Source organism: Salmo salar, chromosome ssa06 (genome assembly GCF_905237065.1).
Source record: "Salmo salar chromosome ssa06, Ssal_v3.1, whole genome shotgun sequence".
Classification (NCBI taxonomy): Eukaryota; Metazoa; Chordata; class Actinopteri; order Salmoniformes; family Salmonidae; genus Salmo; species Salmo salar.
This window is the reverse complement of record NC_059447.1, coordinates 77670707-77690961: the sequence shown is the minus strand read 5'-3', so window position 1 is coordinate 77690961 and position 20255 is coordinate 77670707. Positions and strand designations below refer to the sequence as shown.

The 20255-nt window shown below is 43.0% G+C and overlaps 1 protein-coding gene across 1 annotated transcript in view; it reads right to left on the bottom strand.

Moving 5' to 3' along the window:
• sn25a (Synaptosomal-associated protein 25-A) overlaps positions 1-19386 on the bottom strand; it is a 31992-nt gene extending 12606 nt beyond the window's left edge. The window contains 3 exon segments of the mRNA NM_001173949.1: positions 2226-2267; positions 5266-5409; positions 19310-19386. Coding sequence (NP_001167420.1) covers positions 2226-2267; positions 5266-5337 — 114 coding nt within the window. The 5' untranslated portion in view covers positions 5338-5409; positions 19310-19386.
• Between the last annotated feature and the right edge of the window lie 869 nt (positions 19387-20255).

Here is a 20255-nt window from a genome sequence, read left to right as displayed (position 1 = left end):
AGGGAATGTGGGGTCGTCCGTTACCCTCCTGTGAGAGGAAGTGGGGTAGTATTGATCAGGTTCAGATGTTATAAGCCAGGGAACATTAACACTTTGTTTGGTATGACACATTGTAAATAGCTGACATACAAAGACGATTGATAAAAAATATCCTAAATGAAAAGTTTTACATCAGATTGAAAGCTGATAATAATGCCAAAATCGGGCTTTACGCCTATTTACGATGCAGGCACCATCTTTTTTTCTTACAGCAGCCTGTACACTGCTATTCTATATCTGTGCAAGATCATTTCACCAATCCCAGCAGTGGATTACAGAACACTTGGAGACCTTGGGGTTCTGAAGCTACATGAATATCCAGCCCAAATCACTCTCCACAGGGTCGGTAGAAAACTACATGAATAGCCAGCCCAAACCACTCTCCACAGGGTCGGTAGAAAACGACATGAATAGCCAGCCCAAACCACTCTCCGCAGGGTCGGTAGAAAACTACATGAATAGCCAGCCCAAACCACTCTCCGCAGGGTCGGTAGAAAACTATATGAATAGCCAGCCCAAACCACTCTCCACAGGGTCGGTAGAAAGCTACATGAATAGCCAGCCCAAAACACTCTCTGCAGGGTCGGTTTTCAGGGATACAGTATTTTCAACCTAACTTCCGTTTCCCCTGAAAAACGAGTGTGGGACTCTGTTCAGGCATCTTTTTACACCTGCTATGTTAGGTTAGCCAACACTATCCATATTAGTAATCGATTGGCTTTAGATACAGATACAGTATGGACCTCTGACCAGTGTGCATGTGGCTAACAGAACAAAACCCTCCTGATATCATGGAGACTTTTACAGTTCCTGGCTGACTAATAAACATGAAGCATCGGCAGCATAAATAAGACACCATGCCTCCCCTGCCTCCTCAGCAGTTTACAAGGAAGAGAGCATCATCGTTTGGGGCAAGGGTGGAGCAATGAGCCACAACTGCAGTGTATAAACTATTCTGTAATTTAGCATTCCACTTCCCAGAGAAATCCCAAGTTAATTAATATGACTCCCAGGGGAGTCTTCTTGGCACAATCAAATACGATCCCCATAGTGTGAACCCCTCAGCGTGGCTCAGCTTGGCTCGATACTGTCACCTTATGCAAACCGTATGGATGGAGATGGATCCACCTGAATTCCATCATTATGTGTTTGGAAATGCAGATCCATTTTGGTTTGTATGAAAAAGAGAATTTGCTCACCTAAATCTTATGACGACAGAGAGAGAGAGAATCACTTTAATCAAATAGAATCTGTGTTCTGCACCTGTGGGGTGATACACTCTTATCGCTAATCATCTGATTAATCATCGCAGTCTAACTGTCCCTCTCTTCCTCTCTTGCTCCCTTTCTCCATTATCCTCCATTTTCTCTTTTGTCAGACAGTCCCTCCCTCTATCTTCACCTACACTTGTCTGTTTGTTACATCTGAGGTGCTGTTATCCTTCTCTCTCTCCCCTCTCCCCCTCTCTCTTGCTCTTTCTCTCTCTCTCCCTCCATCTCTCCCTCTCTCCCCTCTCCCTCTCTCTCCATCTTTCCCCCTCTGTCCACCCCCCCTCCTTCTCTCCCTCCAGTGATGACAGGGAGGTGCTGTGCTGTGCTATTCGGTGAGATATATGAACTGATGATCAATATGACCTTGAGATATGCAGCACAAGGCTGTCATCAGAGACCTCTCTCGCTCTCTCTTCTGATCTCTCTCTCTCACTCTCTCTTCTGATCCTCTCTCTCTCTCGCTCTCTCTCTTCTGATCTCTCTCTCTCACTCTCTCTTCTGATCACTCTCTCTCTCGCTCTCTCTCTTCTGATCTCTCTCTCTTCTGATCTCTCTTTCTCCCTCTCTCTCTCTCTCTCTCTCTCTCTCTCTCTCTCTCTCTCTCTCTCTTCTCTCTCTCCTCTGATCTCTCTCTCAACTCCACTCTGCTTACCAAGATAACATTTCAAAACTCTCAACAGTGTTATTTTAACACTGTATTAGTGGGACTCATATGTGCACTGTAAAAGTTATATATTTAACACTCTCCGAGTTAAATGTGCTCCAGTGAATTTGCTGTGCCAGGCAGATCCTGGTTCTCTACATGCAAGAACACACAGTGCATGTCTTACCCATGTCAATACCGCGCACGGCTCGGCATTGTATTCTGGCTTGGTGTTGTGAACACTGTAAGTATGAATGGTGTCTTTCTCTTACCTCTTCCACCAGCTGTAGCATACGACGAGTGCTCTCCAGTGACTGTGGACAGAAAGGAGATGAAACATTAGAACTGGAAAGCATCAGAAGACATTACAGATATGAGTGGAGGTTGAGATGCAGGTCTAGATATCACCATATGGTCTACTCTAGATATCACCATATGGTCTACTCTAGATATCACCATATGGTCTACTCTAGATATCACCATATGGTCTACTCTAGATATCACCATATGGTCTATTCTAGATATCACCATATGGTCTACTCTAGATAGCACCATATGGTCTACTCTAGATAGCACCATATGGTCTACTCTAGATAGCACCATATGGTCTACTCTAGATAGCACCATATGGTCTACTCTAGATAGCACCATATGGTCTACTCTAGATAGCACCATATGGTCTACTCTAGATATCACCATATGGTCTACTCTAGATATCACCATATGGTCTACTCTAGATATCACCATATGGTCTATTCTAGATATCACCATATGGTCTACTCTAGATATCACCATATGGTCTACTCTAGATATCACCATATGGTCTACTCTAGATATCACCATATGGTCTACTCTAGATATCACAATATGGTCTACTCTAGATATCACAATATGGTCTACTCTAGATATCACCATATGGTCTACTCTAGATAGCACCATATGGTCTACTCTAGATACCACCATATGGTCTACTCTAGATAGCACCACATGTTTGTTTGTGAAATATAACTGCCTAGAATTGTAACTGGAATCAATTACCAATACAATCAAAATGATAATCAAAATGATACTGTGGCGGCAGGTAGCCTAGTGGTTAGAGCGTTGGACTAGTAACCGCAAGGTTGCAAGATCGACTCCCTGAGCTGACAAGGTAAAAATCTTGTTTTGCCCCTGAACTGTTCCTAGGCCGTCATTGAAAATAAGAATTTGTTCTTAACTGACTTGCTTAGTTAACAACAGGTAAAATAGATATTACATTAATTTGCTGAACTAATTGATTTTCTGTAATTTCATACATATTATATTAAGTGCAATCAAGAACATGATTTTCCTGTCTTTGATATATTTCCACACTATGATGTTGGAATAATACTGTGAAATTGTGAATATTATCATATTGCCCTTTTAGTGTAAGAGCTGTTTGAAAAGACAACCTAAAATGTCAGCCTGTTTTGGTGGGATGGAGTTTTGGCCTGCCTGGTGACATCACCAAGCAGTAAATGAGTTAATAAACCAATAAGAAAGAGTTCCAAACCTCTCTGCCATTAACAGCTAGATTTCAGTTTTGCCTTTCCCACTCAGACCACTCCCAGACAGTCCCACTCCCAGACAGTTTGCTTTGCTAAGAAGCTATTTTTGTTTCTTTTTGACGGTTTTGATTTAAAACAATCACAGTAAGATACTTAACTGTAACCCATAAATGATTGATATTGAGATAAAAATGATTGCATTGGACCTTTAAGGTTAAAATAAAAATATAATGTTGTGTATCAGTAGGTTGAATTGTTACAATGATCATCATGGAAATGATAGAACTCTGATGTAGCTACAGGGAGTCAGTTATAAGATATGTTTCTTTAGAGGCACAAAAAAACACAAAATCACAATTATGCACAATCATGACAATACTGTGCAAACAATACATTTAAAAGGTTTGGAAGCATTATTGAACTTGTATTTTAAATACATTTGTATTTAAATAAGATTAAAACAGTGCTTCTATTTATCAGTATCATTCAAACTGTTGTAAACCATGTCGTAAAATAACTGCATATACTCTACATTGAAGGCTTGGGATCAATTTCCCAACCCCCTTTTCAACCTCTTCTACTGTTGGCCAACTAGCAAGCTAGCGAGCGATAGCGGCATGCTCCAATTTTCTCTCTATATAGAGATCATTAAGCATGTGGCTGTGAGGCTCTGGCTGTACTGGGGCTGTGGGGTTTCTGTGGGAGCTGTGATATCTTATCCCTTTTGCATGGCTGCAGCTCGGATCCGCTCTGTGAGGCAGCTCACTGCACTGCTGAGCCCCGGGGGGTGGGGGAGGGGCGGTGGGGAGAGGGAGGACACACAGCCCGGGCTCACAGGCTGAGCCTCAACGCTGTAATGTTTACAGTCAGCCTCTTCTAGTCAGCCTATCCCCCACCCCCCATCAGAAACCAAGTGACCACCACTATACTCTGAATCTCAGAGATGCAGCTTCAAGATGGCCGTTGTGTAAGAAACGTCTCAAGGTGAGATGTTGTTTAGCATTAGCGACGTGATTGGACACAGAGAGAGAGGAAACTGTGATTGGAACCACCATTGTATGTCCTGGTTGTGTTTGCATGTGTGTGTGTGTGTGTGTGTGTTTAATATTCTGTTCAGCTGTGAGAGTGTGAGTCATCGGAGAGGCGGGAGAAATGTGGGCAAGGCTGCTGCAGGCTAGTACTGAGGCTGCTGGCAACACACACACACACACACACACACACACACACACACACACACACACACACACACACACACACACACACACACACACACACACACACACACACACACACACACACACACACGTACAAACTAACACACACACTTCACCGTTACATAAGACTGGATGCAGTTGGACCATCCCTCCACCTGACACACAGACCCTGGCATCGAGCAGCCGATGAGGCCAACAGCACATTACCCTTCTCTATAGGAGCTGGCTGCTGCTGCCAGGATGAGGTCATCTAGCGGGCTATCTTATGGTAATGTCTGACACTGTAACGTGTACAGTCATTTTAGGTGGAAGATGTATTTAACTGGATCTATGGATTTTATGTCATGTGGAGAGTGAAGAATGAGTTTATTATCAATTCTACAGCTAAAGCATACACCTTTTTATTCCAAGCTCGTCTTTTCATATTTGTTTTTTACGTGTAGTGGTTGTATATGCCTATTTCTGGATGATTTTCTGTGTACTCCCTGAAGGCTTGAGTGTCTCTCACGTGTCTATAAATCTGTTGAAGATGTGGTAAACAGTAGCATGGTAGGGGTTGTATTGCTCACCTCATCCCCAAGCTGGTCGGCGCGTTGCTGCATATCCGACAGCTCATTGCGCATGTCCAAGTCTTCAGCCATGGCTACTGGCTGTATGGTGTGGAGTTGGTCTCCAACGGGAAAGAATAGATCCTACTGGGAGGCCGGGGAAGACTAGCGGAGGAAAGGAGACACAAAACAACACATGTTATCATGCTAAGCCAAATAACGTCTTTTAGCACGCTAAGCTAGAAACATAATTTAGTCTGCTAAGCTAAACGACAGCCTTTAGCATGCTAAGCTAAACAACTATGCTCCCAGAGCTAAGGTTACGTTCCAATTGACATGCTAGAATACCACTTAGAATGCGTGCCAAATACATTGCTTCAGTGCTAGTGTAGATATTTGTCTTTTTAGGAAGGCTGCTACATTATGTGTTTTGCCCAATGCCACAGTAATTAACCTACACATCAAAAGTGAATCTACACCCCCAAACAGGTGTGTTTTGTTTGATCACATTGTCTCTATTTTCTTGGATCTCAGGCGAATGAACGGCAGTCGCTTTCCATCTGCAGTCCCTGGCGCAGTTAGAGACCAGTATAATAGAGGATTAGTGACTGCAACACCATTTGTTCCACTGAATGAAAAGGAAGTGCGCGAGTCATTGATGTTTGCAGAATGATGGCAGACTTAGAGAGTCAAGTCGACGGAATATTGTGGGTTAGCTAGCTAGCACACTGGACACTGTAAGCCTGTGCTGTGTTTCCCTGTAGACCAGAATCATTAGAGGTTCAATCATACAGTAGACAGCAGTGGAGGCTGCTGAGGGGAGGACGGCTCATAGTAATGGCCGGAATGGGGTCAATGGAATGGTATCAAAACACATCAAAAACATGGTTTCCATGTGGATATTACCACTCCATTTACTCCATTCCAGCCATTATTATGAGCTATCCTCCCCTCAGCAGCCTCCACTGTCGGACAGGGGTTTGATCTCTCCTCAGTAGCACCCACTCACATTCACTGAGGGATTGACGACAGTCATTGTTTACCTTGCTAAATATAATAGAGGGGCAATCGTATCGGTATGCATGTCACAGAATATATGTACCCTTCACAGTAAGGTTCCGCTGATTACTATAATAAATCATCTTTACAAGTGTAACCTAACAACCTAACAACATCGAAATCACCAACGTTAAAGTTATGTGTAGTAATGTAAAATATTATGCGTCAGAGAGTGTATCATCGTTCGTGACAAGGGAATATAGATTCTATTCCATATTCTGCCCTCCAGATCGTTCTGTTCCCTTGCAGTTGGAGCCTACATGTGTCTTGGGAATCTCACAACATCTGCGATTGTAACAAGCGCCACATCTTTAATACAGTAATCTTAAAGATGTATTACAGTAATCAGTACTCTTTAGTACAGTATCATAAAGCCATCTTCCTCTTGGTAACTGACTAGGTCGTATACTGTAATATATGACTCCTACATACAATTTATCATGTTAACAAAATACAGTATCACTCATAACCTTTTTTACAGCCACTGGAGAGCTATCCCACTGGGCACAGACGTTAGTTCAATGTCTAGTTTTGATTTCACGTCAATTAACGTGAATTCAATGTGAAATCAACAGAAAATGTCACTGTCTTGTCATTGGATTTAGGTTAAAAGTTCCCTTACGTTGATGACTTTTTTCAAATCCAATCATTTTCCACCTTGGATTCAACATCATCACATTGAATTGTTTTGTTGAAATGACGTGGAAACAACGTTGATTCAACCAATTTTTGTCCCGTGGGATTTTTGTACACAAAGCACACAGTATGTTCGCTTTCCTCCCTCCATAGCTTTTCTTTAGACGTTTCCTTCTCCTGCATGGCTAAACATGACCAGCAGCCATCTTGGATTACAGAAATCGCTTACAGACTGGGCAGCAGCAGCAGCAGCAGTGCCTTTAAAATCAAATTAGATTGAAAAACAGGGAATCAAAATTTGTTACCAGAGAAAGAAAGGCTTTCATCTCAAACACAAACAGGCAGGCTTCTCTCTCTGGAGCCCCTCAAGGCTGCCTGTTATCCCCTCTGCAGTTTACCGCTGAAACTAGCACATCAACCAGTCCTAAACTGAGGGGTGCAGAGGGCAACTGGAAACGTGCCATCAATTAATAGAATTTTAGAAAACCAATTAATTATTTAATCAACCTATTGAGTCATATTATTTAATGGACTAGAGATATGTGTGTGTGAACCATTTAGATTCTGATCTAAAGATTCCATTTCGATTCTGATCCATTTAAAATGAGATCTGATAAGACCGTTGTCATTATGACTGTGAACTAGAAAGCCCGGGGTTTATCACCTCTCTTGGACATTGTGAAGACATGATTCATGCTGAGGGAGCATCCACTAGGGTTGTTGTCACAGAAACATGGATACCCCTTGGAGACGTATGTCATAACTAGTTGACACAGCTAGGACATAACCTGGCCTACGTACTGTATATGCTACAGTACATATACTCCTCCTTACTATGTAGAGAGCTTGAAAGCACTTGGGAAAACCCTATATAAAAAAGCACTATATAAATCCAATCCTCTGACTTCAAATATATGCATAACACAAGAGAACAATATCTAAGGTATCATGTGAAAATCTATTCAACTGAATTACTTATTTGCAGTGCAAATAGATGGGAATCTAAGTGGGAATCAGCAAGTAATATTCAGATAACACAAAGAACTCTAATCAATCTGTAAAGCGTTACAGATAGCGTGATAGAAATGTAAAGGTAATTTCCTACTGAGCCGACATCTGCAGAGTTTACCGTGAATGCAGTCTCCGCTAACACGGGAATATGACATTTTTATCATGCTGCAACGCGATACGGATTGAATAGAGCCCAAGGTAAACATGCTGCTACATAATCAACCTACAAATCTGGACCACAGAATCAACACAATCAATGTGTGAGGGTGAATGGTCCACGTCCATCTCCACTGACAGATAAACAGGACGCTTTATGTTACTCTCAGATCCAGCAGAGAGAGAATAGGTTTCTGTCATGTTAACAAGGTCAGACACATTTACTGATTGGCTCAGCTAATTTACTATGATTTACTCTCTTCTGTTTCCCTCTGACAGCTGCCAGACATCTGCCTCTGAGACAGACACGCTGCCTTATTCTCTACCTTCCTCGACCTCCTTCCCCTCCCTCCCCTCTTCAAGCACAAACACTATCTAATCTATCCATCTACCTCCCTCTTTCTCTCCAAACCTCATCCTATACCTCCCTCGTTCTCTCCAAACCTCATCCTCTACCTCCCTCTTTCTCTCCAAACCTCATCTACCTCCCTCTTTCTCTCCAAACCTCATCCTCTACCTCCCTCTTTCTCTCCAAACCTCATCCTCTACCTCCCTCTTTCTCTCCAAACCTCATCCTATACCTCCCTCGTTCTCTCCAAACCTCATCCTCTACCTCCCTCTTTCTCTCCAAACCTCATCTACCTCCCTCTTTCTCTCCAAACCTCATCCTCTACCTCCCTCTTTCTCTCCAAACCTCATCCTCTACCTCCCTCTTTCTCTCCAAACCTCATCCTCTACCTCCCTCTTTCTCTCCTAACCTTAGCCTCTACCACCCTCCCTCTTTCTCTCCAAATCCAAAATGCTGGTGATTGTTTCATTTGGGATTGGTAGGAAGCTCCAAATATCTGCAGAGGAAGCATAATATCATCAAAAAAATGTCTGTGGAGATGTTTTCCAGTGTCATCCTCTTATTGATGATTCTAACACACGTCAGGTTCTCCACCACTGCTCCATGCAAGCCACTCCTAGGCCTAACTGACTATTTGTCCTGATACAAGCTAAGACAAACTCTCTCTCTCTCTCTCTCACGCACACACACACACACACGCACACACACACACACACACACACACACACACACACACACACACACACACACACACACACACACACACACACACACACACACACACACACACACTATAGGGAGTGTTTAACTGAGCTTTGCTGACTATACCATCATTTCATTATGGCAGTAGACAACATGTTGTTAAATGTTTTATATGACAGCTCTTACATTTCCCTAGGTAATAAACACTGTGTACGCTTCTAGCTGACTAAAGACTTGTTAATAAGATATTAAAAAACGAATTAATAAGATATTAAAAAGCAGTTAACCAGTTAATGCATCTGTTACTTTTACAATTTCCACATTTCAAAACGTAACTGTCAAAGATACTGTATTATATAACAGGCACCCTTCATAGACTCTATGGCTGAGCTACAGCCAGTCAGCTATAATCACTGCAGGTCCAGTAATGAAAAATATTGAGATGGCTTCATTCGAATTCCCCACACGTTCCCTTATCTTATGAGGCGGCCATATTTCATGCCTTGTCCAATCACAGAGTGCTTACAGAACGCTCTCCCCACCTCCACACCCACCCCCACCCCTGTTGGCTGGCTCACCCTTGTGTGCCTGCAAATCATCTCGCCTGGAAAACCTAAAATGACTGTTCACGTATTCATCAAATAAAGACCCTGCCTGATACAGAGCCACAAACACATTACCGTGTCTGAAATCAAAACGAACGAGGGAATGAGAATTTCAAGGAGGTGCTTTAAATTCCTCAGGGATGCGTTCCGTGCCGTGCCCTGATCGAAACTTCAGCTAAAGGTAACTGCCTTCGTCATTCATTCAGTGGGCAGCAGCTATGTGGTTGACTCAAGCACCCAGACCAAACAAATGTTCAGTTAGACTGGCATTTCCTAACCTTACAGACAAACCGGCACATGGTCTGTTCTGACAATAGACCGAATCATTGTTCTGCTCCAAAACTTAAACAGAGAATAGCTCTTTGTCTCTGTGTGTGTGTTAGTTTGCGTGCTTGCATGTTTGCATGCTCACAGTGACCCTTTGTTTGCAACGGCTGCCATTTTCTCTTCTTCCTCCGGTTAATCTCATTCTTTTCTCCAGCAAATACCACACACAGTATCCACCACAACAACACCATTTACACATTAATATGTGCTCTGTGGTGTATGTTTAATCTGTGAGATATTAGCCTATGGAATAAGAATGAGTCCTCTTTAAATCATCGTAAGCTAAAGAAGCGTATTGTGAGGATGTTTTTGAAATCGGGTCATCTCTCTTCTAAAGCCCGTTGACACTGGGATATAGGGTAGCTGACCCTGCTGTTTACACTGGGATATAGGGTAGCTGACCCTGCTGTTTACACTGGGATATAGGGTAGCTGACCCTGCTGTTTGAATTCATGACCTTCTCACACCACACAGGCTGTTTCAAAAAGCTGATTGTCCTCTCAACATCACCTCTCTACAGTTGATCGTCCTCCTCCAATCCTCAATACAAAACACACACAAATTTGCACCTGCTTGTCATCCATCAATCAGCCAAATCTCCCCGAAATAGTCAGAACCAAAACTCATATTGTAGAGGTACTATTGAGGTAGTGTGATAACACATGTTTTCTGTCATTATGTTTGATTAAAGCTTGCGGTGCCAGAAGCAATGGAGCCAATGGAATCATCCCAAAGGTGCAAACCTCGCTCATCTGCTGGCCCTTCAGAAAGCAGCAACTAAATCAAATGCTCAACAAAGTACTTGATAGAAAACAAATACTATCTCCCCATGTACTGCAGAGCAGGAGCCTTATCTCCCCATGTACTGCAGAGCAGAAGCCCTATCTCCCCATGTACTGCAGAGCAGAAGCCCTATCTCCCCATGTACTGCAGAGCAGAAGCCCTATCTCCCCATGTACTGCAGAGCAGGAGCCCAATCTCCACATGTACTGCAGAGCAGGAGCCCTATCTCTCCATGTACTGCAGAGCAGGAGCCCTATCTCCCCATGTACTGCAGAGCAGGAGCCCTATCTCCCCTCTGACGGTGGCAGGCAGTCACCTCTGCGGTCTCCTTGTGTAGGGTTACGGTTAGGGCCAGGGAGGCACCCAGCTGGGCTGGTCAAAACTAGCTCATTCCCTTCCTCTTGGGAACGTTAACTAACAGCAGACTGCCCCCGGAGGGCCTCGGAAATATGACAAGTGACAAGCCAAACACGACAAAGAGCGGCCGTCGCAGAGGTTGGCAAGGGACATGGGGAGAGGGGAGAGAGGTGGGATGGGGAGAGAGGGGAGAGAGGTGGGAGGGTGAAGAGGTGGGAGGGGTGGGAAGAGAGGTGGGAGGGGTGGGGAGAGGGGTGGGAGGGGGTAGAGGGGGGAGAGAGGTGAGATGGATGGGGAGAGGGGTGGGGTGAGGTGGGGAAAATAGTGAGAGGGGAGAGAAGGGAAAGAATGGGAATGAGAGGTTATGGGAGAGGCAGGAGGAGACAACCTGTTACGAGACGATAGATCTGTAGAGAGAACCTACTGTACCAGACACTAGAGCTGGGATATGATCTGTAGAGAACCTACTGTACCAGACACTAGAGCTGGGATATGATCTGTAGAGAGAACCTACTGTACCAGACACTAGAGCTGGGATATGATCTGTAGAGAACCTACTGTACCAGACACTGGAGATGGGATATGATCTGTAGAGAACCTACTGTACCAGACACTAGAGCTGGGATATGATCTGTAGAGAACCTACTGTACCAGACACTAGAGCTGGGATATGATCTGTAGAGAACCTACTGTACCAGACACTGGAGCTGGGATATGATCTGTAGAGAAAACCTACTGTACCAGACACTAGAGCTGGGATATGATCTGTAGAGAACCTACTGTACCAGACACTGGAGCTGGGATATGATCTGTAGAGAACCTACTGTACCAGACACTAGAGCTGGGATATGATCTGTAGAGAACCTACTGTACCAGACACTGAAGCAGGGATATGATCTGTAGAGAACCTACTGTACCAGACACTAGAGCTGGGAAAAGATCTGTAGAGAACCTACTGTACCAGACACTAGAGCTGGGATATGATCTGTAGAGAGAACCTACTGTACCAGACACTAGAGCTGGGATATGATCTGTAGAGAACCTACTCGTACCAGACACTAGAGCTGGGATATGATCTGTAGAGAACCTACTCTACCAGACACTAGAGATGGGATATGATCTGTAGAGAGAACCTACTGTACCAGACACTAGAGCTGGGATATGATCTGTAGAGAACTTACTGTACCAGACACTAGAGATGGGATATGATCTGTAGAGTACCTACTATACCAGACACTTGAGCTGGGATATGATCTGTAGAGAACCTACTGTACCAGACACTAGAGCTGGGATATGATCTGTAGAGAGAACCTACTGTACCAGACACTAGAGATGGGATATGATCTGTAGAGAACCTACTCTACCAGACACTAGAGCTGGGTGATATGGACAAAAATCCATTTGAAGATAAATTGACTGAATCAACACCATAATGATAAATAGTTTATAACAATGTCCACCAGTTTTCTATATTACCCTTCAAACTACTACTGCTAGTTTGAATGTCGTAGCTATCAATTGTCCAAACAATCACTCATATTAGCAAACTTCATTTTAAACTTCACATTTCTCTAGTATAGGCTGCTTATCATAATGAACGATATCAGCTAAATGTCTACAATAAGTGGTCGGTTTGGTCGGTGTCGATCATTTTCAGTTTATTGTCCCAGCCCTACGAGACGGGTGGGCAGCCTGTTTTGAATTAAAAGCATGACCTTCCAGTTTTTAATGGACTGAGACGATAAAATCGTGTCGAGATCCAAAGGCACTCCGAAACCTGCAGCAGATGCTTTTTTTATGTTGTGATATTTGATGGAATTGAATCGCAAGGGGCACATTGAAGCACCCAATCCCCATCCCTGAACGGAACATGCAGATACAATTACAGATGGTTTACTGATGCTGTGGTAATAGATAATCAAAGTGTTTTGTCTTAATCAATATTGATTTGTTTCATTATCCCCTTAATCATGTTTTTTTCTCTGGAATGTGTTTGTACTGTAGCACAGCCTATTCAGATTCCTACCCCACAATGCTCCATTCAAACACGTTGATGTTTCAATTCCATAGATGTTCCGACTCCGTGAACTCATTCATGGCTTATATTTGACTGATTTATGGCAATTTTCCCCACATAATTTATCTGTGTCCCAAATGGATAGGCTGTCATCTGGGACACATTGAATTATGTGGGGAAAATTGCCATGAATCAGTCAAATAAGCCCCAAAATGTAATTTCTCAGTTGTCCAGCGACAGCAGCCTCAGTAGCCAAGAAGTGGCAGCATTAGAGGCTGTTAAATATTTGAGGAGTCATAAAGACAAAGACATTAAAAAGCAATTAGTGGGCCCCCGGGCCAAGAAACACATTCTGACAAGACCCTCACTCACAATATCTAATAATAATGGCTATGTCTGAATGACACCGTATTATTCCCTAGTGCACTCATTGAATTACATACAGGATCTCTAAGAGTGTACTGCTATTCTTCTTCTCTTCCTCTTCTTCTTCTGTCCAATCCCTCATGATTATCTTTACATTTGGTTAAATATTAACATTAATAAGTGTTAATACATGTAATAAGCATGTTCTAACCTACTATTAATTACATGTTACTAGTAGCAAGCAAAAGAGAGAGATGTGCATAATCCACTATGAAAAAGACTTCAGACGGAGAGAAAAATAAGTAATTATGAGTGTAAATCCAGTCAAGACAAATATGCATTGAGCTGATTGGCCAGGCAGGAAATTGAAGCATGTTACCTACAATTGTCCCTAATTGATATTCTCTATATTCCCATGATGCTTTAGCTCAGTGAACCAACATCTGCATTATTATCATATTACGGCTATACGAAGACACACACACACACACACACAGATTAGATCAAATCAAAATCTCTCAGGCAAATCAAATGTGTGTGTGCACGCACATGCATCAGTGCAGGCGAGAGAAAGAGAAAGAGAGAAAGAGATAGAGAGAGAGAGAGGAGAAAGATCCAATCCCAGGCAGTGATATAACAATAAAGCCAATGTATTGCATACAGACAGAGGGTCATTACTCATTCACTATGAATTCTGATCAGGCAGTTCTAGGTACAGTTTGTGCAAGCCAGAATAAAGTAAGTAGCCTTGGCTCACAACAGCAAGAGCCAATCTCCTGTTTCTATAGTGTGATGTACAAGTAACCCCCTGGACAGGATACTAGTCTATCACAGGGCCTTACCCCCAATCTATCTCCTTAATGCTGAGTGCCAAGCAGAAACACATAGGGTCCCATTATTATTATTTTTTACTGTCTTTTATATGACTTGCCTGGGGATCGAACCCCCAACCTTCCAATCTTAGGGCAGACAACTGAGTTGTTTACAAGCCAGAAAAACCCTGGCATAATCTACCAGAACCCCCATTGCCTGCACTGCAGCATCATAAATTACCCAGCCTCAGATTGACAAAGGTAGAGCAACAATATCACAACAGAGACTCGCCACGCTTCATTGGCTTCTGAATAGGATACAGTAATGGTGTTGAATGCAGCCCAGAGTCAACACAATACTAATGTGTATCTAGCCTATTGTCAGCCACCTGAGCTCACTATAGGATATGTAATGGTGAACGGCCCAAGCACATTCATGTTGACTAGACCAGATGACTTGGTTAACGTGGCTCACTGAAGAAGGGATTCGATGGTGATGTCCGTGCTTCAGTCCAGACCAGGGAGGTTTCAACCAATCGTATGACTCGTAACTCAACACAGAGGAATCCTTCCATCATACACCTGACTGGGAAGATGATATCTGTGGTCACAGCAACTTGCAGCACGAGACTTACTACTGTTGCAGTCTGCGTCATACCTTGTTACTGGCAGGCCTGCTCACACCATATGTCTTGTCATCACTGACCAATGTAATGTTTTAAAAACAGAGATAGTTTATGAGGTCTATGAAAACCAACAAATATTCTTTACAAAAGCTTTTATGATATATGTGCTGTGTGATTTGGAGAAGGTCCAACAACAAGAAGACAAACGATATTTACCAAGGATAATTCACCCTCATCAGATCTGGCCATCTATACTTGAAAGTAAACATTTAGTAGATGTACTACTGTACCTGCAGTGGATTAAATGTTTTGTTGCATTGTCATTGCAGTATAGATTAAAGGTACAATCTCTCTTCCTCTTCTCTCTCTCTTTCTCTCATTAATCCTTTCATTCGCCATTATCTTCTCTTTTCCATAATTCTGAGGACCATCAGCCCCTCCTCTGATTGGATCATGGGAAAAACCCCAGTAGCACCAGAGAAGAAGAGCTCAGATGGGAACAACCCCCAGAGTGACTCCAGCCTCTCTCACTATTATTACCAATGAATAATTGTTAGCAACCTGCTCTGTGGGGGTCCATGGGTTAGGTTTCTGGCTATATAAACACAATTTGATTGATTGAAAAGCTGAATAGTGCAATGCAGCTCAGTAAAGTACATTGAAAACCAACAACCACGTTGATGACGCTGACATTTGCAGGAAATATAACTATATGACTGTCAGCCAGATGGAATCACTAGTTGGAGCCTACATAACATGGAGCCTACATAACATGGAGCCTACATAACATGGAGCCTACATAACATGGAGCCTACATAACATGGAGCCTACATAACATGGAGCCCACATAACATGGAGCCTACATAACATGGAGCCTACATAACATGGAGCCTACATAACATGGAGCCTACATAACATGAAGCCTACATAACATTATACAACTATCTCAAAAACTGCAGCGCAAGGTGACATCATAGCTTCTCTGTTTCATCTTCACTATAAAGACGAGGGGGCTTTTGGGTATACAACATCTTCTAACAACTCCTTTGTCCCAGGGCTGATGCAGACTTGTTATCGAGAGATTCTCCCATCGATGTGTCCCAGCCATGTGTCATAGGCAGTGACGGAGGGAACGCGCCAACGTCCTCAATCTTCGGACATCGCCACAGCTTCCTCTGCTCTATTGCAGCAGCCATTTTGTCTTATTGTTTACTACACCGATTGTCTCAGGGAAAATGAGACTAACTCCCTTGTGGTAAAGAGTAGATGCCAAATCCTCTCCCCTCCCCCTCCTGTTCCACTACTGTCATCAGGTCAAAGGCAAGGTTAACTCTCTTGGTGAAACTGATGCTACTGGAGGCCTGTGTTATGTAGCGAAACAGAATACGCTGTACCTGACAGAAGCCTATACATACTCTGAAAAGCTTAAACATAGTGTTGGATTGAATCTTATCATGCGACATACTTTAATGTTTCCACGTATGTGTTAGATCTTATAGGTTTCTGAATTGATAATAGCCTACACAAAAATTGCCAGATTATGATATCAATACAGTCAATCCCCACACATATTTTGCAAATGGCACCATATTCCCTACATAGTGCACTACTTTTGACCCGAGCCCTATGGCCCAGGCCAAAAGTAGTGCATTAAATATGGAATACTGTGCCCTTTGGGATGCAAAATACAGTACTTCCTGACAGAAAACCTAATCTACAGTCCTTTTCCAGGGCCATGAACCTAGAATAGCGTCCACTAGTCTCCGTTGGTCAGAACAGCACATTACTCAACATCAATACAGACCTCATTATGGAGATACCATCACACACAGTCCCCCTGACATCGACTATTTCGCTTGAAACTGAATGATATGATATTGTTAAAAAGCAGAGCAAAATGCACGATTCTTTAGCTTCCTCAAGGCATACAGTACATCACAAATGCATGTCGAATTACAGTACAATACCATGTTTCTTTCAGTTGACAAGCATCATTATCAATCAGTAACAGTGAGGCATTTATTCGTTGGTATGTTTGGCAAAAAAAGGTGAATTAATTAATCCAAGACTGCAATCATATAGATTGTGATATAAGTTAAATGTTCTGAAATGATTCACTCCCAACGGACTTCTTGGCCAAATGTCCATTTCAGTATCAGCTTTTTAGGGGGACATTTGGTAATGTCGGCAGTCATTTACTGATATCTGGAGAGTATATGCTCAGAAAAAAATAGGGATAGCCGCATGCACCAATACGCACAATGCACAGTTCAGCAAGTCTTCAAAAACCATTGATTTCCGAGGCATTGGATTGATTCTATAGATTTCAGCTCGGTATACCAGACACACATAGCGAGAGAGAGAATGAGAGCAGCTATATAAATGAACAATAGGCTGTTCCGACAAACAATCAACCGCTACCGCTGGGTGATGGTATATGAGTCACCATTTACTCGTGGAAAAAGCCCTATGGTGCCGCCCACGCTCTGCAGTCAAACCGATGGAAGCCGCATGATGCGATATGGTAGGCTATAGCAGCCATGTCAACCGAAAGCATGCGTGCATGTCCTTTTATTTGTCAGCTCAACAAGGGGCCTCTCAACACTCCATTCAATGCTGAATTCCTCTCATATCTAACGGCCTGTTACTAGCTTCTCCATTTTGATATTCTCTCTCTCTCTCTTTCCTCGCTCTCTCTGTCTCTTTCTTTCTGTCTCTGTCTTTCCCTCTGACGTTATGGCACAAGAGACTGAAAACTCTCAGGTAGAGCAATGGGGAGATGCGACGGTGGTCCAACATCACGTAGTGCTGAAATCTAAAAAGGGTATTTCCAAGTGCGACCTGCGAAGAAGAGCACGTAGAGGAGCACGTGACCTAAATAACTAATTTGCCGCAAACCTTAAAGGTCTGGTCAGCAATCAACAACGTTCCATTAAGCCATGATGGAGAGAAGACCATTTAAATGCACATACATCATAACAGATTTGGTGTCAATTTCACCACATGCTTCGTGCTTGACAAGTCGACGATCTAAGGCAGTGGTTATATACGTATAGGATGGTGTGGATGGATGGGGGCTATAGGATGTCATAGTGCGGATTTCACCGTCCTCCCCCGCTCTTCTCGCCTCGAGCCCCCGCCCATCATCTAGCACCGGGAAGACACAGACTGTAATTACCGATGCCTCGTCACCTAAATGGCATGGCAGGGATGTGGCCATTTTGACGCAACAAACTGAGTAGGCTACAGCCAGCGAGCACGGACGGACGTACATATATAGTGGCATATTCATGAAGATTGTCGGTCGTGTCTCCCCTGTTTACCCCCCTCCCCTCCCTCCTCCCATCGACACACTCTGGCGCAGTTTACTATAATGACATTCCCTAAATCAATTGAGGACCCCTTCTTTCACCCCTTTGGGATGTTTCTCCCCAACTGTATTTTTAACGCACATGAAGCTCTAAATCTGCACTAAATCACCCACACTTTTGATTTGATAGACTTACTATCATTCACGATTCCACTGCGGCATCAGCAGTGGGCTGTTGCCTACCCATATTTGAGAAGCGGTCGTAAAATACCATCCTCTTAAGCTTCACTCGCGGGAGTGATAAACCAGCTCTGCGCAAAATCCCCAAAATCTTCTAAATATACACACGTTTCAAAGCATGCTGGTGCAAAACACAACAAGTCATATCTAATACGTTCTGAATATCTAATAAAGCAGAATGCCGTGTATTTGTTTAATTTCTTGTGCGTGTTCGTCTGTTTATTTTCTGAGAGAGTTTGAGAGCAAGAGAGACAACAGCGCAGCCGAGCCCCAGCTGTCATTGTCCAAGGTGCTGAAACGCAGAAAACGCCCACACCTTACGCATTAGCACATACAGCATCAGCATCCTTCAATTTCAGAAAATCGACTGCTCGTGGAGATTTACACGCACAGCACAAGGTTCATGTAATTAGAAAGAGGCAAACCCCGGGATGCCTTTCTCTAATAACAATACACATAGCCTATAATTGATATATTTCAAAATCAGGCATGCGAATTAAACAAAAAGTCAACGAATAAACCTTTATTAATCAAGTCCTACCGTCATGCCGGGTTTATCAAAACATATCCTCCGATGCTCTCAATCGAAAACGGCTTCACAATTCAAAACCGAGTACTTCATTTTGTACTGAAAATATTTTGGTGAAAACCCCCGAAAATAAAACATTTGCGTTATAATAGAATAGATAAATCTAAAGTGTTCTCCTACCTGTGCCGTGGTTGGTGGCTTGCAGTCAGCAGGAGGAAATGTCTGAGTATTTCAACAACGAACCGATATCACTCCCGTTCTGTATGGACTGGATTGCTGCAAAGGCACTGCGCGTGGTTGATACCTCCTGAGTTCTTCAATGGAACGCAGCAGCTCTGCCCTAGTCAAAGATGGCAGTCGCTTTTGACGTCAGCAGCTTTTAATAGATAGGCCTATCTGTCAAAAAGAGAGGCACTTCTGCAAGCTTGGTAATGGGCAGCTGCATGCGCACCGGTAACTGCTCAACGGAAATCGCCATGTATTCTTTTGGCAAACAACAGCCTGTGAATGTGTTTACATGTGTCGTGTCATGTATCACATTTCAGCCATCGATTCTAAACAGCTTCTCCCCTAAAACAGATATTTATGTACAATTATTTCTGTCGCTTTATGATGAGACATAGGTAGTATAATAGAACAGATAGGCCTGCACATGCTCGGTATGACGATATTATCGAGGATCTACTACTAACGTGTTATTTAGTCCTACAGCACCCTCACAACAACATAACCCTATTGGATGCTCTGAAACAGAATTGTGAATAGTCCACAGCGTTATACTAATGGGTGGTCGTTACTTTCTCTAACAGCAATGACGCATTTCTTTTTTATCCATTGACATTTTACAGTCATTATTTTCCTGACTCACCCACATTTTCACCTAACAATGCACACTGTATTTCAGTCACTGTGAATCCCAAACAAAATAGAAAGGACACAAGTAAAGGTTTGAATCACTATTCTAACTTCTATAAGTTAGGGGAGACCGGGTTGGTTGTCTCAGTGCTATTTACTCCCAATCTAAATGGAGTTGTGTAATCATTTGAAAGTTAAAATGTGTGAATTCATTTAAAACTTCTTCAGGATCGGTGGGTCCCCTGCGGGACGTTGAGCTAACATAGTCTAA